At 42.1% G+C, this 23,627-nt stretch overlaps 1 protein-coding gene and 6 long non-coding RNA genes across 7 annotated transcripts; all 7 read right to left on the bottom strand.

Moving 5' to 3' along the window:
• Positions 1-766: 766 nt before the first annotated feature.
• LOC125379115 (histone-lysine N-methyltransferase SETMAR-like) lies at positions 767-1,654 on the bottom strand. Its single transcript, XM_048395049.1, has one exon. It carries the CDS (start codon positions 1,652-1,654, stop codon positions 767-769), a length of 888 nt encoding a protein of 295 aa, XP_048251006.1.
• Positions 1,655-5,492: 3,838 nt separating this feature from the next.
• Positions 5,493-6,426, bottom strand: LOC125379126. Its single transcript, XR_007220592.1, has 3 exons — positions 6,343-6,426; positions 5,846-6,066; positions 5,493-5,637 (listed from the first exon to the last, which is right to left on the bottom strand). It is a non-coding gene; the product is annotated as an uncharacterized LOC125379126 (long non-coding RNA).
• A 2,095-nt stretch (positions 6,427-8,521) lies between these two features.
• On the bottom strand, positions 8,522-9,454 carry LOC125379125. Its single transcript, XR_007220591.1, has 3 exons — positions 9,372-9,454; positions 8,875-9,095; positions 8,522-8,666 (listed from the first exon to the last, which is right to left on the bottom strand). It is a non-coding gene; the product is annotated as an uncharacterized LOC125379125 (long non-coding RNA).
• A 2,090-nt stretch (positions 9,455-11,544) lies between these two features.
• Positions 11,545-12,477, bottom strand: LOC125379124. The gene is made up of 3 exons (XR_007220590.1): positions 12,395-12,477; positions 11,898-12,118; positions 11,545-11,689 (listed from the first exon to the last, which is right to left on the bottom strand). It is a non-coding gene; the product is annotated as an uncharacterized LOC125379124 (long non-coding RNA).
• A 2,104-nt stretch (positions 12,478-14,581) lies between these two features.
• LOC125379110 lies at positions 14,582-15,515 on the bottom strand. The gene is made up of 3 exons (XR_007220579.1): positions 15,432-15,515; positions 14,935-15,155; positions 14,582-14,726 (listed from the first exon to the last, which is right to left on the bottom strand). It is a non-coding gene; the product is annotated as an uncharacterized LOC125379110 (long non-coding RNA).
• Positions 15,516-17,602: 2,087 nt separating this feature from the next.
• LOC124149568 lies at positions 17,603-18,548 on the bottom strand. The gene is made up of 3 exons (XR_006863125.2): positions 18,453-18,548; positions 17,956-18,176; positions 17,603-17,747 (listed from the first exon to the last, which is right to left on the bottom strand). It is a non-coding gene; the product is annotated as an uncharacterized LOC124149568 (long non-coding RNA).
• A 2,068-nt stretch (positions 18,549-20,616) lies between these two features.
• Positions 20,617-21,551, bottom strand: LOC125379108. Its single transcript, XR_007220577.1, has 3 exons — positions 21,456-21,551; positions 20,970-21,178; positions 20,617-20,761 (listed from the first exon to the last, which is right to left on the bottom strand). It is a non-coding gene; the product is annotated as an uncharacterized LOC125379108 (long non-coding RNA).
• Positions 21,552-23,627: the final 2,076 nt, after the last annotated feature.

Below are 23,627 nucleotides of genomic sequence, written 5' to 3'. Positions count from 1 at the left end.
ATTTGAATTGAAGGTAGATGCTTGTACATGATGAACACATTGTGAATGTACAAATATTGTTTTGCAGCATTACCAAATCGATTGTTACTTTATGTTTTTAGAAACTATTTAATTGATGGATGACTATTTGAGTGTTATCGTTTCTTCCCATTTATTCATCTTTGTATTGCATATTCCTTGTCATGAGAATAAAACAAGTCTTGCAGCAACTTTGTTTTGTTCTGTTATACATGATGTGACAAACAGTTACATGTCAAACAGGCGGAAGAGTTAACAGAATCGCTATATAAGTGCAATAATCTTGGACGCGACGTTAAACCCAATTTCCCCTCATCTTAGGCCAACATTGGTTGACAGGCAGACTTCTGGAAATCCCTAAATTGTCATGTGACCCCTGAAGATCCGGGGTAGAATAAGGTCTTCAGCAACCCATGCTTGCCGTAAAAGGCGACTATGCTTGTGGTAAAAGGCGACTAACGGGATCGGGTGGTCTGGGTCGTTGACTTAGTTGATGCACGTCATCGATCCCAGTTGCGTGGATTTCATTATATCAATCACTGGGATTGTCTGGTCCAGACTCGATTATTTACATACCGCCGTCATATAGCTGGAATATTGCTGAGTGCGGCGTTAAACAACAAACCAACCAACCAAACCAACCAAACCAACCAAACCCCCCCCCCCCCCCCCCCCCCCCCACACACACACACACACACTCACACTCGAAACACTTGTTCCACCTAGTTTGCCAGTCACTGATGCCCGATCAGTAGAAGTCAACATTCTGGTCCCCTAACCAACCCTCCACAGCAGCAGCTAGCTCATCGTCATCTTCAAATCTTCGGCCCCGGAGGTGTTTTTTCAGCCTGGGAAAGAGGTGGAAGTCACTGGGGGCTAGGTCTGGAGAATAGGGTGGGTGAGGGAGGAGTTCGTAGCCACATTCTTGCACAGCTGTCATTTCAACATGGCTCGTGTGGACTGGTGCGTTGTCCTGGTGAAGCAGAATCCCACGACGGATTTTCCCACGGCGTTTCACCTTGATGGATTGGCGCACCTGCTTCAATAACCTGGCGTAATACTCCCCATTCATTGTGGTGCCATGGGGCAGGTAGTCGATGTGAATCACTCCTTTGCTGTCCCAGAAGATGGTCATCATAACCTTCTTGTTGGATCTGGTGGCTTTGAACTTCTTTGTCTTTGGAGAAGTGGCGTGTTTCAATTCCATCGACTCCTGTTTGCTCTCCGGATCATAATGATAAACCCAGGTTTTATCACTGGTTACAATCCTAAAATGAAAATCATCTGGGTTGGCGTTGTACCGAGTTAACAAGTCTCCACTGATTGTGACCCTTGATAGCTTCATGTCATCTGTAAGCATTCTCGGGACCCATCTGGCACACACTTTGGACATGTGGAGTTTGCCATGAGTTATATTATGTATGGATCCATATGATAGGCCTGTTGTTTCTTCTATCTCATGGAGAGTAATACGGCGGTTTTCCATCACTAGTTTGTGTACAGTGTCAATGTTTTCAGGTCTGGTACTGGTTGAGGGCCGTCCGGACCGGGCATCATCTTCTAAGCTCTCTCTGCCACGCTGAAATTCCTGCACCCACCGTTTGATAGTTGCAGACGATGGGGGACGACTCTCCATATATTGCAGTCAATCGCTCTTCCACCTGTTTGGCAGATTGACCCTCTAGGACAAGGAACTTTATCACCGCTCTGTACTCAGATTTGTCCATTTTGCCAATTCACTAAGTGTTGTGACAAAATAATTGCAGCCAGCAATATGTTTCTACATAGCATCAGTAGCTAAGACATTCATGTACATCAGGTGTAGCGCAATGTACCATTCGACCAGTAATACTGTGCGAGGCTAATGCTCAAAACACCAGAATATACTAAAGAAATAATAGTTCGTTGGTGGACAATCTGGTTGTTTTGAAAAAATCATGATGTGGAAAACAAATGGTATAGCGCTTCCACTCACTGTAAAGAAGTGCGCGTTTCGAAGAAATGACCGAAACTATAGCCCAGAAAGAAATCTCAGCATCGTCCTCTAGAATATTAAATGGCCGGTTAGTAAATCATTTGTTCTTCTCCACATAAGCATGACATCATGAGTCGTGTAATTAACAGCTAAACTTGGGTTACAGATAGAAGAAATTATGATGCCGGGACAAGTACTGGTGTATATCTTCATTGGATCCCCTTTGAGCTCTGCGAATATAACTTTTTATAGGGCACCATTTGGCCCCCAAATGTGTAAAGAACTCTGTATCAGTTTGAAAGTATGCACCTATTACTTGTTTTCAACACTTAAACTCTCACGCCGAATTGACCTGCTAACACAGGAGGTTGAGCGCCATCCCGACGAATTGACTTTTAACATCAGAACGATTCAGGTATGGTCATCTGTATGGTTTCCTATGGCCGTATACTATGGCAATATCATGTTGTAATATACAATTTTACAGGTGAATTAGATATGAATTCTCCTTAACAAATCCTCCTTAACAAAAGGTTAAACTTTGTTTATACCATACATGTAGTCTAATTAAAGGAGATGTACAGCATAAATAAAATGTATGGGAATAAATAATAAATAAAGCATATGAAAACAATTGAAAGTCAATTAAGTTAAAACCAACTCGTATTCCGGAAATTATCGAGAGGTGATGACCATTGTTGTCATCACATGACCTGACGTCATAGTGGAGAGTTGACTGCAGACGATCACTGCTTCTGTATTGTGTCAGGGAGATCACTAGCATTCTCCAACGCATCGCCAGACAATATCCCCGATGAAAACTTACTCGTCCATGGCAGTATGAGCCCGTGTTTAATGAAAATAGTCAGACCTGAAAATGTGAATAGATGTATATCAGCCCAATGCATTGCCTCTGCATGTATCTGGTCAATTTGTATGGTCCTTTTGTAATTGTTGTACGGTGGTATTGAGATTATATTTAACAATAAATGCAAAATTTAGTGCATACTTTTCCAAACTTTCCTCCCGGCTAAATCGGCCTTTTCGTTTTGAAATTTGAAGAAATGACACGTGGTACTTTTGTTTGAACAATTTGAAAAGGTCCTTTCATAAAAATGTCAACCTTAACGATTTCTGCTTGTAAGATATTTATTAAAAGTATGAGTAACAGGACAGAGATTTTACTATTACAAAACTTTGTGTGTGTGCGTGTATGTAAGCGTGTGCGAGTGCGTGCGTGCGTGCGTGCGTGCGTGCGTGTGAGTTGTTAATCGTCGCAATCGGGATAGTCCAGCTTATGACGGCGATGACGTGTAAATAATAAGGTATGGACCAGACAATCCAAATATTGACATGAGCAACATAGGTTACTGGATGTGATGTTCGTTGTTTGCATGATTGATAACCCTGGAATTAAAGTAGATTCACTATTTAATTACAACAGGTGCATCATAGCTTTACGTTTAGGTACCAACGATGTATGCTCACATGCATGGGGATGCGGCGCACCTTTCCAAATCAGATTAATTAACCAGGTGTTTAATTTCTACATCAACTGCGCTGTTTTCAATTTTACTTTTTCTCAAGGGTTGATCTCCGCATGTCCTAATATAGATATGGCCCAGCTTTTAGGTGTTGTCTGTTAAGGAGAAATTACTTTGTGTCCTTTGTTCAAATTAAGTTTGTTATTGTTATCGAATACATGCCACAGAGACAATTGAAATAGTTCTTGTCCCGACAAAAGGTAAGAGGGTATGGTGAAGGCCAGTCTAATGGTAATTGATAAAGGGGGTTGAACTACATGTATGTGTAAAACGAAAACATTTAGCCGACAGCAAATCACCACATGCATCGCTTGCGGGATATTAATAGGCTTCCTTGGAGCTCTGCGGTGTGCTTGGTGTGTAGCTAAAACCACTGTGACATCACCACAAGCGTTACAAAGCAGTTTATGCAATAATATCATTATGATATAATTTTTCTACCATTTCCGCGATCGCGAGGTATATAAGTTCGTAAAAAACTGGCAGCCATCAGTTTTTTCCTTTCGCTTACCAAAGAAGGACATTACGATACAATATTCAGTTCTCTAACTTCGCCGCACTTCTTGGCCTTGGTGAGTATTATCATTCTGTTGTCATGCTATATCAGTTTAAATGGTATTAGCTGTCCGAAATAAAACGCTGGAAAGTAACATGTCCCATGCAATCTTTAAAATGGAGTTGTTTGTGTGTGATATGACAGTATTGTAACTCCAAATCCTATATTCCAACAGCGTAAAAGTGTTAATTTCACAGGAAAGTGTGTTGCTTCAAGTTTCAAGCAACATCCTCCTCAACATCTACTATATAAAGTGTAATGCTTTATACATGGGCGTGTCTTTGTTTATTTTCCAGCTCTGGCAGCCGTTTTGGGTTTGGCTAGTGCTCACGGTCATGGTGGCCACGGACATGGTGGTCATGGACATGGTGGTCACGGACATGGAGGTCATGGACATGGACATGGTGGTCACGGTCATGGAGGACATGGTCATGGTCACGGAGGTCATGGTCACGGAGGTCATGGCCACGGAGGACACGGTCACCACGGATGAAGCTGCCGAGACGTTGGGGATTGATATCCTAAGTACACAGTCACATGAGAATCTGGATGCTGGGAATCCACTGTGTAGTCGATAACCTATTGTATTGATTGTGATTCGTGTATCATCATTGCCTCAAAGAATTAAAACATCGATCTGACAATTATGCTACTGTTTGTATTATTCATTCTCTTCGATATGGATGCTAGAATGACTACAGAACTAAAGCAATTGTGCAAATAAAATAATACTTAGTGCATGTACATAACAGCCCAAGTGACAGACGTAGGTTTAAGTCTGACAGCAAGAGAGTATGGTCTGAGATATGATAAGACGACACATCCTTGTTTCGTGCATGCTATAAAATCCACTCCCCGAAACACCATGGCTCATGTCATCCAAAATGCCGTAGTGTTTAACTGCAGCTATAAAGCAACTTAGGATAGAGGTAGTAATCAGTCCAATTCTGCACAACGCCTGCTCTATGGCATGTCCCAACTACTTTCAACTGGTACGTGCGTCGGGTCTCTCAAATGTGCCACTGAGTCATATATATCTTGTATCAACCCACATACTTAGCAAGGATTCGTCGTCATTTGATGGTATTAACCTAATATGCACACCATTGTCGATATGCATTGAATTTATCATATGGACGCGGGAGGCGCTATCAAGATAGCAAATGTGTCAGTAGGCTTGTTTGTCTGTTAGTGTTTGTGAGAGAGAGAGAGAGAGAGAGAGAGAGACAGAGAGAGAGAGAGAGAGAGAGAGAGAGAGAGAAAGAGTCCATGATAAACCAGTGTGCATATGAATCATTCCTCATACCAATTTGGTAAGAGGTAAATGTATTGGCGGCCAGAGCATTCTCACTTTAGCCCAGTGATCCCCGTACACAATAAAAGAGAAGATAATGTGTAATCAGATTTAACACTTTGGAGTGTATTTTTATTCAGAGGTCTGGTCAAACAAAATACAAGATCATCATGTTTTACATGAGTTGTTGTTTCCCCGTTGTCCAGCAGCAGTGGAATAAAAAACAAGGGCTTTCTCGTGACACATCTTTCTGAAATGAAGAATAGGCCAAAGTTATCAGGCATGTCATTTCTACTGAAATTTGCAGAGGACATTGCCTCCGAGATATATACTTTATGTTTACAGAAACGAGTATTCCCGAGGAAAGAGTTCATCCCGTCAGGCGTTAATTGTTCTTTGGAAAACACAGTTAAGAACGTTTGCAACACAACCATTGTGAGATCTAACCGTCTACTTACCAGCTGCTATGTTTATCCATGGTGCCCCTTTCCTCCATGGCCGCCTCCATGTCCTTTGCCCCCGTGTCCGCCACCATGGCCTCCGTGTCCCTTGCCCCCATGGCCACCACCATGACCTTTGCCGCCATGACCCTTTCCACCTCCATGACCACCTCCATGACCATGACCATGACCACCACCATGACCCTTGGCCATGCTGGTTCCGAACACTGCAGCAAGAACTGTCAGAAAGAGAAAACACAATACATTATTTGCGACGCTGATAATGTGTACTGTTCAGGCTAGTTAAAAGCAATTATTAAGACGTAAACACAGTCACATCGCGTTAATAAAATGTTGACAGTTGGAGTAGATGGCATATCATATTTAGGTTTCCTATATAGATTGACAGTGACTGTCAAGTAACTTTTCTCACAAATGATCTGAACTTTCAGCCAGGCGATTATACAGCGTGACTAGTGTAGATTTACATTTAGGCACCAACGAGGTATGCTCACCTGCTACAAGGAGCACTGCGACTTTAAGAAGATGCATATTTGATGGTTCTGATGAATGCAAACCTCAGAAAACGTAAAGTTACCTTCTGCACGTTCTCTTTTATAGAGGTGTAACAGCATGTTCTGTGCATGCATGGGGATGCGGCGCACCTTTCCAAATCAGATTAATTAACCAGATGTTTAATTTCTACATCAACTGCACTTTTTTCAATTTTACTTTTTCTCAAGCGTTTGAACTTTTGCATCAATCTCCCGCCACGATCTCCGCATGTCCTAATATAGATATGGCCCAGCTTTTAGGTGTTGTCTGTTAAGGAGAAATTACTTTGTGTCCTTTGTTCAAATTAAGTTTGTTATTGTTATCGAATACATGCCACAGAGACAATTGAAATAGTTCTTGTCCCGACAAAAGGTAAGAGGGTATGGTGAAGGCCAGTCTAATGGTAATTGAAAAAGGGGGTTGAACTACATGTATGTGTAAAACGAAAACATTTAGCCGACAGCAAATCACCACATGCATCGCTTGCGGGATATTAATAGGCTTCCTTGGAGCTCTGCGGTGTGCTTGGTGTGTAGCTAAAACCACTGTGACATCACCACAAGCGTTACAAAGCAGTTTATGCAATAATATCATTATGATATAATTTTTCTACCATTTCCGCGATCGCGAGGTATATAAGTTCGTAAAAAACTGGCAGCCATCAGTTTTTTCCTTTCGCTTACCAAAGAAGGACATTACGATACAATATTCAGTTCTCTAACTTCGCCGCACTTCTTGGCCTTGGTGAGTATTATCATTCTGTTGTCATGCTATATCAGTTTAAATGGTATTAGCTGTCCGAAATAAAACGCTGGAAAGTAACATGTCCCATGCAATCTTTAAAATGGAGTTGTTTGTGTGTGATATGACAGTATTGTAACTCCAAATCCTATATTCCAACAGCGTAAAAGTGTTAATTTCACAGGAAAGTGTGTTGCTTCAAGTTTCAAGCAACATCCTCCTCAACATCTACTATATAAAGTGTAATGCTTTATACATGGGCGTGTCTTTGTTTATTTTCCAGCTCTGGCAGCCGTTTTGGGTTTGGCTAGTGCTCACGGTCATGGTGGCCACGGACATGGTGGTCATGGACATGGTGGTCACGGACATGGAGGTCATGGACATGGACATGGTGGTCACGGTCATGGAGGACATGGTCATGGTCACGGAGGTCATGGTCACGGAGGTCATGGCCACGGAGGACACGGTCACCACGGATGAAGCTGCCGAGACGTTGGGGATTGATATCCTAAGTACACAGTCACATGAGAATCTGGATGCTGGGAATCCACTGTGTAGTCGATAACCTATTGTATTGATTGTGATTCGTGTATCATCATTGCCTCAAAGAATTAAAACATCGATCTGACAATTATGCTACTGTTTGTATTATTCATTCTCTTCGATATGGATGCTAGAATGACTACAGAACTAAAGCAATTGTGCAAATAAAATAATACTTAGTGCATGTACATAACAGCCCAAGTGACAGACGTAGGTTTAAGTCTGACAGCAAGAGAGTATGGTCTGAGATATGATAAGACGACACATCCTTGTTTCGTGCATGCTATAAAATCCACTCCCCGAAACACCATGGCTCATGTCATCCAAAATGCCGTAGTGTTTAACTGCAGCTATAAAGCAACTTAGGATAGAGGTAGTAATCAGTCCAATTCTGCACAACGCCTGCTCTATGGCATGTCCCAACTACTTTCAACTGGTACGTGCGTCGGGTCTCTCAAATGTGCCACTGAGTCATATATATCTTGTATCAACCCACATACTTAGCAAGGATTCGTCGTCATTTGATGGTATTAACCTAATATGCACACCATTGTCGATATGCATTGAATTTATCATATGGACGCGGGAGGCGCTATCAAGATAGCAAATGTGTCAGTAGGCTTGTTTGTCTGTTAGTGTTTGTGAGAGAGAGAGAGAGAGAGAGAGAGAGAGAGAGAGAGAGAGAGAGAGAGAGAGAGAGAGAGAGAGAGAGAGAGAGAGAGTCCATGATAAACCAGTGTGCATATGAATCATTCCTCATACCAATTTGGTAAGAGGTAAATGTATTGGCGGCCAGAGCATTCTCACTTTAGCCCAGTGATCCCCGTACACAATAAAAGAGAAGATAATGTGTAATCAGATTTAACACTTTGGAGTGTATTTTTATTCAGAGGTCTGGTCAAACAAAATACAAGATCATCATGTTTTACATGAGTTGTTGTTTCCCCGTTGTCCAGCAGCAGTGGAATAAAAAACAAGGGCTTTCTCGTGACACATCTTTCTGAAATGAAGAATAGGCCAAAGTTATCAGGCATGTCATTTCTACTGAAATTTGCAGAGGACATTGCCTCCGAGATATATACTTTATGTTTACAGAAACGAGTATTCCCGAGGAAAGAGTTCATCCCGTCAGGCGTTAATTGTTCTTTGGAAAACACAGTTAAGAACGTTTGCAACACAACCATTGTGAGATCTAACCGTCTACTTACCAGCTGCTATGTTTATCCATGGTGCCCCTTTCCTCCATGGCCGCCTCCATGTCCTTTGCCCCCGTGTCCGCCACCATGGCCTCCGTGTCCCTTGCCCCCATGGCCACCACCATGACCTTTGCCGCCATGACCCTTTCCACCTCCATGACCACCTCCATGACCATGACCATGACCACCACCATGACCCTTGGCCATGCTGGTTCCGAACACTGCAGCAAGAACTGTCAGAAAGAGAAAACACAATACATTATTTGCGACGCTGATAATGTGTACTGTTCAGGCTAGTTAAAAGCAATTATTAAGACGTAAACACAGTCACATCGCGTTAATAAAATGTTGACAGTTGGAGTAGATGGCATATCATATTTAGGTTTCCTATATAGATTGACAGTGACTGTCAAGTAACTTTTCTCACAAATGATCTGAACTTTCAGCCAGGCGATTATACAGCGTGACTAGTGTAGATTTACATTTAGGCACCAACGAGGTATGCTCACCTGCTACAAGGAGCACTGCGACTTTAAGAAGATGCATATTTGATGGTTCTGATGAATGCAAACCTCAGAAAACGTAAAGTTACCTTCTGCACGTTCTCTTTTATAGAGGTGTAACAGCATGTTCTGTGCATGCATGGGGATGCGGCCCACCTTTCCAAATCAGATTAATTAACCAGATGTTTAATTTCTACATCAACTGCACTTTTTTCAATTTTACTTTTTCTCAAGCGTTTGAACTTTTGCATCAATCTCCCGCCACGATCTCCGCATGTCCTAATATAGATATGGCCCAGCTTTTAGGTGTTGTCTGTTAAGGAGAAATTACTTTGTGTCCTTTGTTCAAATTAAGTTTGTTATTGTTATCGAATACATGCCACAGAGACAATTGAAATAGTTCTTGTCCCGACAAAAGGTAAGAGGGTATGGTGAAGGCCAGTCTAATGGTAATTGATAAAGGGGGTTGAACTACATGTATGTGTAAAACGAAAACATTTAGCCGACAGCAAATCACCACATGCATCGCTTGCGGGATATTAATAGGCTTCCTTGGAGCTCTGCGTTGTGCTTGGTGTGTAGCTAAAACCACTGTGACATCACCACAAGCGTTACAAAGCAGTTTATGCAATAATATCATTATGATATAATTTTTCTACCATTTCCGCGATCGCGAGGTATATAAGTTCGTAAAAAACTGGCAGCCATCAGTTTTTTCCTTTCGCTTACCAAAGAAGGACATTACGATACAATATGCAGTTCTCTAACTTCGCCGCACTTCTTGGCCTTGGTGAGTATTATCATTCTGTTGTCATGCTATATCAGTTTAAATGGTATTAGCTGTCCGAAATAAAACGCTGGAAAGTAACATGTCCCATGCAATCTTTAAAATGGAGTTGTTTGTGTGTGATATGACAGTATTGTAACTCCAAATCCTATATTCCAACAGCGTAAAAGTGTTAATTTCACAGGAAAGTGTGTTGCTTCAAGTTTCAAGCAACATCCTCCTCAACATCTACTATATAAAGTGTAATGCTTTATACATGGGCGTGTCTTTGTTTATTTTCCAGCTCTGGCAGCCGTTTTGGGTTTGGCTAGTGCTCACGGTCATGGTGGCCACGGACATGGTGGTCATGGACATGGTGGTCACGGACATGGAGGTCATGGACATGGACATGGTGGTCACGGTCATGGAGGACATGGTCATGGTCACGGAGGTCATGGTCACGGAGGTCATGGCCACGGAGGACACGGTCACCACGGATGAAGCTGCCGAGACGTTGGGGATTGATATCCTAAGTACACAGTCACATGAGAATCTGGATGCTGGGAATCCACTGTGTAGTCGATAACCTATTGTATTGATTGTGATTCGTGTATCATCATTGCCTCAAAGAATTAAAACATCGATCTGACAATTATGCTACTGTTTGTATTATTCATTCTCTTCTATATGGATGCTAGAATGACTACAGAACTAAAGCAATTGTGCAAATAAAATAATACTTAGTGCATGTACATAACAGCCCAAGTGACAGACGTAGGTTTAAGTCTGACAGCAAGAGAATATGGTCTGAGATATGATAAGACGACACATCCTTGTTTCGTGCATGCTATAAAATCCACTCCCCGAAACACCATGGCTCATGTCATCCAAAATGCCGTAGTGTTTAACTGCAGCTATAAAGCAACTTAGGATAGAGGTAGTAATCAGTCCAATTCTGCACAACGCCTGCTCTATGGCATGTCCCAACTACTTTCAACTGGTACGTGCGTCGGGTCTCTCAAATGTGCCACTGAGTCATATATATCTTGTATCAACCCACATACTTAGCAAGGATTCGTCGTCATTTGATGGTATTAACCTAATATGCACACCATTGTCGATATGCATTGAATTTATCATATGGACGCGGGAGGCGCTATCAAGATAGCAAATGTGTCAGTAGGCTTGTTTGTCTGTTAGTGTTTGTGTGAGAGAGAGAGAGAGAGAGAGAGAGAGAGAGAGAGAGAGAGAGAGAGAGAGAGAGAGAGAGAGAGAGAGAGTCCATGATAAACCAGTGTGCATATGAATCATTCCTCATACCAATTTGGTAAGAGGTAAATGTATTGGCGGCCAGAGCATTCTCACTTTAGCCCAGTGATCCCCGTACACAATAAAAGAGAAGATAATGTGTAATCAGATTTAACACTTTGGAGTGTATTTTTATTCAGAGGTCTGGTCAAACAAAATACAAGATCATCATGTTTTACATGAGTTGTTGTTTCCCCGTTGTCCAGCAGCAGTGGAATAAAAAACAAGGGCTTTCTCGTGACACATCTTTCTGAAATGAAGAATAGGCCAAAGTTATCAGGCATGTCATTTCTACTGAAATTTGCAGAGGACATTGCCTCCGAGATATATACTTTATGTTTACAGAAACGAGTATTCCCGAGGAAAGAGTTCATCCCGTCAGGCGTTAATTGTTCTTTGGAAAACACAGTTAAGAACGTTTGCAACACAACCATTGTGAGATCTAACCGTCTACTTACCAGCTGCTATGTTTATCCATGGTGCCCCTTTCCTCCATGGCCGCCTCCATGTCCTTTGCCCCCGTGTCCGCCACCATGGCCTCCGTGTCCCTTGCCCCCATGGCCACCACCATGACCTTTGCCGCCATGACCCTTTCCACCTCCATGACCACCTCCATGACCATGACCATGACCACCACCATGACCCTTGGCCATGCTGGTTCCGAACACTGCAGCAAGAACTGTCAGAAAGAGAAAACACAATACATTATTTGCGACGCTGATAATGTGTACTGTTCAGGCTAGTTAAAAGCAATTATTAAGACGTAAACACAGTCACATCGCGTTAATAAAATGTTGACAGTTGGAGTAGATGGCATATCATATTTAGGTTTCCTATATAGATTGACAGTGACTGTCAAGTAACTTTTCTCACAAATGATCTGAACTTTCAGCCAGGCGATTATACAGCGTGACTAGTGTAGATTTACATTTAGGCACCAACGAGGTATGCTCACCTGCTACAAGGAGCACTGCGACTTTAAGAAGATGCATATTTGATGGTTCTGATGAATGCAAACCTCAGAAAACGTAAAGTTACCTTCTGCACGTTCTCTTTTATAGAGGTGTAACAGCATGTTCTGTGCATGCATGGGGATGCGGCCCACCTTTCCAAATCAGATTAATTAACCAGATGTTTAATTTCTACATCAACTGCACTTTTTTCAATTTTACTTTTTCTCAAGCGTTTGAACTTTTGCATCAATCTCCCGCCACGATCTCCGCATGTCCTAATATAGATATGGCCCAGCTTTTAGGTGTTGTCTGTTAAGGAGAAATTACTTTGTGTCCTTTGTTCAAATTAAGTTTGTTATTGTTATCGAATACATGCCACAGAGACAATTGAAATAGTTCTTGTCCCGACAAAAGGTAAGAGGGTATGGTGAAGGCCAGTCTAATGGTAATTGATAAAGGGGGTTGAACTACATGTATGTGTAAAACGAAAACATTTAGCCGACAGCAAATCACCACATGCATCGCTTGCGGGATATTAATAGGCTTCCTTGGAGCTCTGCGGTGTGCTTGGTGTGTAGCTAAAACCACTGTGACATCACCACAAGCGTTACAAAGCAGTTTATGCAATAATATCATTATGATATAATTTTTCTACCATTTCCGCGATCGCGAGGTATATAAGTTCGTAAAAAACTGGCAGCCATCAGTTTTTTCCTTTCGCTTACCAAAGAAGGACATTACGATACAATATGCAGTTCTCTAACTTCGCCGCACTTCTTGGCCTTGGTGAGTATTATCATTCTGTTGTCATGCTATATCAGTTTAAATGGTATTAGCTGTCCGAAATAAAACGCTGGAAAGTAACATGTCCCATGCAATCTTTAAAATGGAGTTGTTTGTGTGTGATATGACAGTATTGTAACTCCAAATCCTATATTCCAACAGCGTAAAAGTGTTAATTTCACAGGAAAGTGTGTTGCTTCAAGTTTCAAGCAACATCCTCCTCAACATCTACTATATAAAGTGTAATGCTTTATACATGGGTGTGTCTTTGTTTATTTTCCAGCTCTGGCAGCCGTTTTGGGTTTGGCTAGTGCTCACGGTCATGGTGGCCACGGACATAGTGGTCATGGACATGGTGGTCACGGACATGGAGGTCATGGACATGGACATGGTGGTCACGGTCATGGAGGACATGGTCATGGTCACGGAGGTCATGGTCACGGAGGTCATGGCCACGGAGGACACGGTCACCACGGATGAAGCTGCCGAGACGTTGGGGATTGATATCCTAAGTACACAGTCACATGAGAATCTGGATGCTGGGAATCCACTGTGTAGTCGATAACCTATTGTATTGATTGTGATTCGTGTATCATCATTGCCTCAAAGAATTAAAACATCGATCTGACAATTATGCTACTGTTTGTATTATTCATTCTCTTCGATATGGATGCTAGAATGACTACAGAACTAAAGCAATTGTGCAAATAAAATAATACTTAGTGCATGTACATAACAGCCCAAGTGACAGACGTAGGTTTAAGTCTGACAGCAAGAGAGTATGGTCTGAGATATGATAAGACGACACATCCTTGTTTCGTGCATGCTATAAAATCCACTCCCCGAAACACCATGGCTCATGTCATCCAAAATGCCGTAGTGTTTAACTGCAGCTATAAAGCAACTTAGGATAGAGGTAGTAATCAGTCCAATTCTGCACAACGCCTGCTCTATGGCATGTCCCAACTACTTTCAACTGGTACGTGCGTCGGGTCTCTCAAATGTGCCACTGAGTCATATATATCTTGTATCAACCCACATACTTAGCAAGGATTCGTCGTCATTTGATGGTATTAACCTAATATGCACACCATTGTCGATATGCATTGAATTTATCATATGGACGCGGGAGGCGCTATCAAGATAGCAAATGTGTCAGTAGGCTTGTTTGTCTGTTAGTGTTTGTGTGAGAGAGAGAGAGAGAGAGAGAGAGAGAGAGAGAGAGAGAGAGAGAGAGAGAGAGAGAGAGAGAGAGAGAGAGAGAGAGAGAGAGTCCATGATAAACCAGTGTGCATATGAATCATTCCTCATACCAATTTGGTAAGAGGTAAATGTATTGGCGGCCAGAGCATTCTCACTTTAGCCCAGTGATCCCCGTACACAATAAAAGAGAAGATAATGTGTAATCAGATTTAACACTTTGGAGTGTATTTTTATTCAGAGGTCTGGTCAAACAAAATACAAGATCATCATGTTTTACATGAGTTGTTGTTTCCCCGTTGTCCAGCAGCAGTGGAATAAAAAACAAGGGCTTTCTCGTGACACATCTTTCTGAAATGAAGAATAGGCCAAAGTTATCAGGCATGTCATTTCTACTGAAATTTGCAGAGGACATTGCCTCCGAGATATATACTTTATGTTTACAGAAACGAGTATTCCCGAGGAAAGAGTTCATCCCGTCAGGCGTTAATTGTTCTTTGGAAAACACAGTTAAGAACGTTTGCAACACAACCATTGTGAGATCTAACCGTCTACCTACCAGCTGCTATGTTTATCCATGGTGCCCCTTTCCTCCATGGCCGCCTCCATGTCCTTTGCCCCCGTGTCCGCCACCATGGCCTCCGTGTCCCTTGCCCCCATGGCCACCACCATGACCTTTGCCGCCATGACCCTTTCCACCTCCATGACCACCTCCATGACCATGACCATGACCACCACCATGACCCTTGGCCATGCTGGTTCCGAACACTGCAGCAAGAACTGTCAGAAAGAGAAAACACAATACATTATTTGCGACGCTGATAATGTGTACTGTTCAGGCTAGTTAAAAGCAATTATTAAGACGTAAACACAGTCACATCGCGTTAATAAAATGTTGACAGTTGGAGTAGATGGCATATCATATTTAGGTTTCCTATATAGATTGACAGTGACTGTCAAGTAACTTTTCTCACAAATGATCTGAACTTTCAGCCAGGCGATTATACAGCGTGACTAGTGTAGATTTACATTTAGGCACCAACGAGGTATGCTCACCTGCTACAAGGAGCACTGCGACTTTAAGAAGATGCATATTTGATGGTTCTGATGAATGCAAACCTCAGAAAACGTAAAGTTACCTTCTGCACGTTCTCTTTTATAGAGGTGTAACAGCATGTTCTGTGCATGCATGGGGATGCGGCGCACCTTTCCAAATCAGATTAATTAACCAGATGTTTAATTTCTACATCAACTGCACTTTTTTCAATTTTACTTTTTCTCAAGCGTTTGAACTTTTGCATCAATCTCCCGCCACGATCTCCGCATGTCCTAATATAGATATGGCCCAGCTTTTAGGTGTTGTCTGTTAAGGAGAAATTACTTTGTGTCCTTTGTTCAAATTAAGTTTGTTATTGTTATCGAATACATGCCACAGAGACAATTGAAATAGTTCTTGTCCCGACAAAAGGTAAGAGGGTATGGTGAAGGCCAGTCTAATGGTAATTGATAAAGGGGGTTGAACTACATGTATGTGTAAAACGAAAACATTTAGCCGACAGCAAATCACCACATGCATCGCTTGCGGGATATTAATAGGCTTCCTTGGAGCTCTGCGGTGTGCTTGGTGTGTAGCTAAAACCACTGTGACATCACCACAAGCGTTACAAAGTAGTTTATGCAATAATATCATTATGATATAATTTTTCTACCATTTCCGCGATCGCGAGGTATATAAGTTCGTAAAAAACTGGCAGCCATCAGTTTTTTCCTTTCGCTTACCAAAGAAGGACATTACGATACAATATGCAGTTCTCTAACTTCGCCGCACTTCTTGGCCTTGGTGAGTATTATCATTCTGTTGTCATGCTATATCAGTTTAAATGGTATTAGCTGTCCGAAATAAAACGCTGGAAAGTAACATGTCCCATGCAATCTTTAAAATGGAGTTGTTTGTGTGTGATATGACAGTATTGTAACTCCAAATCCTATATTCCAACAGCGTAAAAGTGTTAATTTCACAGGAAAGTGTGTTGCTTCAAGTTTCAAGCAACATCCTCCTCAACATCTACTATATAAAGTGTAATGCTTTATACATGGGTGTGTCTTTGTTTATTTTCCAGCTCTGGCAGCCGTTTTGGGTTTGGCTAGTGCTCACGGTCATGGTGGCCACGGACATGGTGGTCATGGACATGGTGGTCACGGACATGGAGGTCATGGACATGGACATGGTGGTCACGGTCATGGAGGACATGGTCATGGTCACGGAGGTCATGGTCACGGAGGTCATGGCCACGGAGGACACGGTCACCACGGATGAAGCTGCCGAGACGTTGGGGATTGATATCCTAAGTACACAGTCACATGAGAATCTGGATGCTGGGAATCCACTGTGTAGTCGATAACCTATTGTATTGATTGTGATTCGTGTATCATCATTGCCTCAAAGAATTAAAACATCGATCTGACAATTATGCTACTGTTTGTATTATTCATTCTCTTCGATATGGATGCTAGAATGACTACAGAACTAAAGCAATTGTGCAAATAAAATAATACTTAGTGCATGTACATAACAGCCCAAGTGACAGACGTAGGTTTAAGTCTGACAGCAAGAGAGTATGGTCTGAGATATGATAAGACGACACATCCTTGTTTCGTGCATGCTATAAAATCCACTCCCCGAAACACCATGGCTCATGTCATCCAAAATGCCGTAGTGTTTAACTGCAGCTATAAAGCAACTTAGGATAGAGGTAGTAATCAGTCCAATTCTGCACAACGCCTGCTCTATGGCATGTCCCAACTACTTTCAACTGGTACGTGCGTCGGGTCTCTCAAATGTGCCACTGAGTCATATATATCTTGTATCAACCCACATACTTAGCAAGGATTCGTCGTCATTTGATGGTATTAACCTAATATGCACACCATTGTCGATATGCATTGAATTTATCATATGGACGCGGGAGGCGCTATCAAGATAGCAAATGTGTCAGTAGGCTTGTTTGTCTGTTAGTGTTTGTGTGAGAGAGAGAGAGAGAGAGAGAGAGAGAGAGAGAGAGAGAGAGAGAGAGAGAGAGAGAGAGAGAGAGAGTCCATGATAAACCAGTGTGCATATGATTCATTCCTCATACCAATTTGGTAAGAGGTAAATGTATTGGCGGCCAGAGCATTCTCACTTTAGCCCAGTGATCCCCGTACACAATAAAAGAGAAGATAATGTGTAATCAGATTTAACACTTTGGAGTGTATTTTTATTCAGAGGTCTGGTCAAACAAAATACAAGATCATCATGTTTTACATGAGTTGTTGTTTCCCCGTTGTCCAGCAGCAGTGGAATAAAAAACAAGGGCTTTCTCGTGACACATCTTTCTGAAATGAAGAATAGGCCAAAGTTATCAGGCATGTCATTTCTACTGAAATTTGCAGAGGACATTGCCTCCGAGATATATACTTTATGTTTACAGAAACGAGTATTCCCGAGGAAAGAGTTCATCCCGTCAGGCGTTAATTGTTCTTTGGAAAACACAGTTAAGAACGTTTGCAACACAACCATTGTGAGATCTAACCGTCTACCTACCAGCTGCTATGTTTATCCATGGTGCCCCTTTCCTCCATGGCCGCCTCCATGTCCTTTGCCCCCGTGTCCGCCACCATGGCCTCCGTGTCCCTTGCCCCCATGGCCACCACCATGACCTTTGCCGCCATGACCCTTTCCACCTCCATGACCACCTCCATGACCATGACCATGACCACCACCATGACCCTTGGCCATGCTGGTTCCGAACACTGCAGCAAGAACTGTCAGAAAGAGAAAACACAATACATTATTTGCGACGCTGATAATGTGTACTGTTCAGGCTAGTTAAAAGCAATTATTAAGACGTAAACACAGTCACATCGCGTTAATAAAATGTTGACAGTTGGAGTAGATGGCATATCATATTTAGGTTTCCTATATAGATTGACAGTGACTGTCAAGTAACTTTTCTCACAAATGATCTGAACTTTCAGCCAGGCGATTATACAGCGTGACTAGTGTAGATTTACATTAAGGCACCAACGAGGTATGCTCACCTGCTACAAGGAGCACTGCGACTTTAAGAAAATGCATATTTGATGGTTCTGATGAATGCAAACCTCAGAAAACGTAAAGTTACCTTCTGCACGTTCTCTTTTATAGAGGTGTAACAGCATGTTCTGTGCATGCATGGGGATGCGGCGCACCTTTCCAAATCAGATTAATTAACCAGATGTTTAATTTCTACATCAACTGCACTTTTTTCAATTTTACTTTTTCTCAAGCGTTTGAACTTTTGCATTAATCTCCCGCCACGATCTCCGCATGTCCTAATATAGATATGGCCCAGCTTTTAGGTGTTGTCTGTTAAGGAGAAATTACTTTGTGTCCTTTGTTCAAATTAAGTTTGTTATTGTTATCGAATACATGCCACAGAGACAATTGAAATAGTTCTTGTCCCGACAAAAGGTAAGAGGGTATGGTGAAGGCCAGTCTAATGGTAATTGATAAAGGGGGTTGAACTACATGTATGTGTAAAACGAAAACATTTAGCCGACAGCAAATCACCACATGCATCGCTTGCGGGATATTAATAGGCTTCCTTGGAGCTCTGCGGTGTGCTTGGTGTGTAGCTAAAACCACTGTGACATCACCACAAGCGTTACAAAGCAGTTTATGCAATAATATCATTATGATATAATTTTTCTACCATTACCGCGATCGCGAGGTATATAAGTTCGTAAAAAACTGGCAGCCATCAGTTTTTTCCTTTCGCTTACCAAAGAAGGACATTACGATACAATATGCAGTTCTCTAACTTCGCCGCACTTCTTGGCCTTGGTGAGTATTATCATTCTGTTGTCATGCTATATCAGTTTAAATGGTATTAGCTGTCCGAAATAAAACGCTGGAAAGTAACATGTCCCATGCAATCTTTAAAATGGAGTTGTTTGTGTGTGATATGACAGTATTGTAACTCCAAATCCTATATTCCAACAGCGTAAAAGTGTTAATTTCACAGGAAAGTGTGTTGCTTCAAGTTTCAAGCAACATCCTCCTCAACATCTACTATATAAAGTGTAATGCTTTATACATGGGCGTGTCTTTGTTTATTTTCCAGCTCTGGCAGCCGTTTTGGGTTTGGCTAGTGCTCACGGTCATGGTGGCCACGGACATGGTGGTCATGGACATGGTGGTCACGGACATGGAGGTCATGGACATGGACATGGTGGTCACGGTCATGGAGGACATGGTCATGGTCACGGAGGTCATGGTCACGGAGGTCATGGCCACGGAGGACACGGTCACCACGGATGAAGCTGCCGAGACGTTGGGGATTGATATCCTAAGTACACAGTCACATGAGAATCTGGATGCTGGGAATCCACTGTGTAGTCGATAACCTATTGTATTGATTGTGATTCGTGTATCATCATTGCCTCAAAGAATTAAAACATCGATCTGACAATTATGCTACTGTTTGTATTATTCATTCTCTTCGATATGGATGCTAGAATGACTACAGAACTAAAGCAATTGTGCAAATAAAATAATACTTAGTGCATGTACATAACAGCCCAAGTGACAGACGTCGGTTTAAGCCGACAGCAAGAGAGTATGGTCTGAGATATGATAAGACGACACATCCTTGTTTCGTGCATGCTATAAAATCCACTCCCCGAAACACCATGGCGCATGTCATCCAAAATGCCGTAGTGTTTAACTGCAGCTATAAAGCAACTTAGGATAGAGGTAGTAATCAGTCCAATTCTGCACAACGCCTGCTCTATGGCATGTCCCAACTACTTTCAACTGGTACGTGCGTCGGGTCTCTCAAATGTGCCACTGAGTCATATATATCTTGTATCAACCCACATACTTAGCAAGGATTCGTCGTCATTTGATGGTATTAACCTAATATGCACACCATTGTCGATATGCATTGAATTTATCATATGGACGCGGGAGGCGCTATCAAGATAGCAAATGTGTCAGTAGGCTTGTTTGTCTGTTAGTGTTTGTGAGAGAGAGAGAGAGAGAGAGAGAGAGACAGAGAGAGAGAGAGAGAGAGAGAGAGAGAGAAAGAGTCCATGATAAACCAGTGTGCATATGAATCATTCCTCATACCAATTTGGTAAGAGGTAAATGTATTGGCGGCCAGAGCATTCTCACTTTAGCCCAGTGATCCCCGTACACAATAAAAGAGAAGATAATGTGTAATCAGATTTAACACTTTGGAGTGTATTTTTATTCAGAGGTCTGGTCAAACAAAATACAAGATCATCATGTTTTACATGAGTTGTTGTTTCCCCGTTGTCCAGCAGCAGTGGAATAAAAAACAAGGGCTTTCTCGTGACACATCTTTCTGAAATGAAGAATAGGCCAAAGTTATCAGGCATGTCATTTCTACTGAAATTTGCAGAGGACATTGCCTCCGAGATATATACTTTATGTTTACAGAAACGAGTATTCCCGAGGAAAGAGTTCATCCCGTCAGGCGTTAATTGTTCTTTGGAAAACACAGTTAAGAACGTTTGCAACACAACCATTGTGAGATCTAACCGTCTACCTACCAGCTGCTATGTTTATCCATGGTGCCCCTTTCCTCCATGGCCGCCTCCATGTCCTTTGCCCCCGTGTCCGCCACCATGGCCTCCGTGTCCCTTGCCCCCATGGCCACCACCATGACCTTTGCCGCCATGACCCTTTCCACCTCCATGACCATGACCATGACCACCACCATGACCCTTGGCCATGCTGGTTCCGAACACTGCAGCAAGAACTGTCAGAAAGAGAAAACAACAATACATTATTTTCGACGCTGATAATGTGTACTGTTCAGGCTAGTTAAAAGCAATTATTAAGACGTAAACACAGTCACATCGCGTTAATAAAATGTTGACAGTTGGAGTAGATGGCATATCATATTTAGGTTTCCTATATAGATTGACAGTGACTGTCAAGTAACTTTTCTCACAAATGATCTGAACTTTCAGCCAGGCGATTATACAGCGTGACTAGTGTAGATTTACATTAAGGCACCAACGAGGTATGCTCACCTGCTACAAGGAGCACTGCGACTTTAAGAAAATGCATATTTGATGGTTCTGATGAATGCAAACCTCAGAAAACGTAAAGTTACCTTCTGCACGTTCTCTTTTATAGAGGTGTAACAGCATGTTCTGTGCATGCATGGGGATGCGGCGCACCTTTCCAAATCAGATTAATTAACCAGATGTTTAATTTCTACATCAACTGCACTTTTTTCAATTTTACTTTTTCTCAAGCGTTTGAACTTTTGCATTAATCTCCCGCCACGATCTCCGCATGTCCTAATATAGATATGGCCCAGCTTTTAGGTGTTGTCTGTTAAGGAGAAATTACTTTGTGTCCTTTGTTCAAATTAAGTTTGTTATTGTTATCGAATACATGCCACAGAGACAATTGAAATAGTTCTTGTCCCGACAAAAGGTAAGAGGGTATGGTGAAGGCCAGTCTAATGGTAATTGATAAAGGGGGTTGAACTACATGTATGTGTAAAACGAAAACATTTAGCCGACAGCAAATCACCACATGCATCGCTTGCGGGATATTAATAGGCTTCCTTGGAGCTCTGCGGTGTGCTTGGTGTGTAGCTAAAACCACTGTGACATCACCACAAGCGTTACAAAGCAGTTTATGCAATAATATCATTATGATATAATTTTTCTACCATTACCGCGATCGCGAGGTATATAAGTTCGTAAAAAACTGGCAGCCATCAGTTTTTTCCTTTCGCTTACCAAAGAAGGACATTACGATACAATATGCAGTTCTCTAACTTCGCCGCACTTCTTGGCCTTGGTGAGTATTATCATTCTGTTGTCATGCTATATCAGTTTAAATGGTATTAGCTGTCCGAAATAAAACGCTGGAAAGTAACATGTCCCATGCAATCTTTAAAATGGAGTTGTTTGTGTGTGATATGACAGTATTGTAACTCCAAATCCTATATTCCAACAGCGTAAAAGTGTTAATTTCACAGGAAAGTGTGTTGCTTCAAGTTTCAAGCAACATCCTCCTCAACATCTACTATATAAAGTGTAATGCTTTATACATGGGTGTGTCTTTGTTTATTTTCCAGCTCTGGCAGCCGTTTTGGGTTTGGCTAGTGCTCACGGTCATGGTGGCCACGGACATGGTGGTCATGGACATGGTGGTCACGGACATGGAGGTCATGGACATGGACATGGTGGTCACGGTCATGGAGGACATGGTCATGGTCACGGAGGTCATGGTCACGGAGGTCATGGCCACGGAGGACACGGTCACCACGGATGAAGCTGCCGAGACGTTGGGGATTGATATCCTAAGTACACAGTCACATGAGAATCTGGATGCTGGGAATCCACTGTGTAGTCGATAACCTATTGTATTGATTGTGATTTGTGTATCATCATTGCCTCAAAGAATTAAAACATCGATCTGACAATTATGCTACTGTTTGTATTATTCATTCTCTTCGATATGGATGCTAGAATGACTACAGAACTAAAGCAATTGTGCAAATAAAATAATACTTAGTGCATGTACATAACAGCCCAAGTGACAGACGTCGGTTTAAGCCGACAGCAAGAGAGTATGGTCTGAGATATGATAAGACGACACATCCTTGTTTCGTGCATGCTATAAAATCCACTCCCCGAAACACCATGGCTCATGTCATCCAAAATGCCGTAGTGTTTAACTGCAGCTATAAAGCAACTTAGGATAGAGGTAGTAATCAGTCCAATTCTGCACAACGCCTGCTCTATGGCATGTCCCAACTACTTTCAACTGGTACGTGCGTCGGGTCTCTCAAATGTGCCACTGAGTCATATATATCTTGTATCAACCCACATACTTAGCAAGGATTCGTCGTCATTTGATGGTATTAACCTAATATGCACACCATTGTCGATATGCATTGAATTTATCATATGGACGCGGGAGGCGCTATCAAGATAGCAAATGTGTCAGTAGGCTTGTTTGTCTGTTAGTGTTTGTGAGAGAGAGAGAGAGAGAGAGAGACAGAGAGAGAGAGAGAGAGAGAGAGAGAGAGAGAGAGAGAGAGAGAGAGAGAGAGAGAGTCCATGATAAACCAGTGTGCATATGAATCATTCCTCATACCAATTTGGTAAGAGGTAAATGTATTGGCGGCCAGAGCATTCTCACTTTAGCCCAGTGATCCCCGTACACAATAAAAGAGAAGA

This window comes from Haliotis rufescens, unplaced genomic scaffold, assembly GCF_023055435.1.
Source record: "Haliotis rufescens isolate VD_foot unplaced genomic scaffold, xgHalRufe1.0.p SCAF_139, whole genome shotgun sequence".
NCBI lineage: Eukaryota > Metazoa > Mollusca > Gastropoda > Lepetellida > Haliotidae > Haliotis > Haliotis rufescens.
Note: the sequence above shows the minus strand (reverse complement) of the source record. Positions and strands in the feature narration are given on the sequence as shown.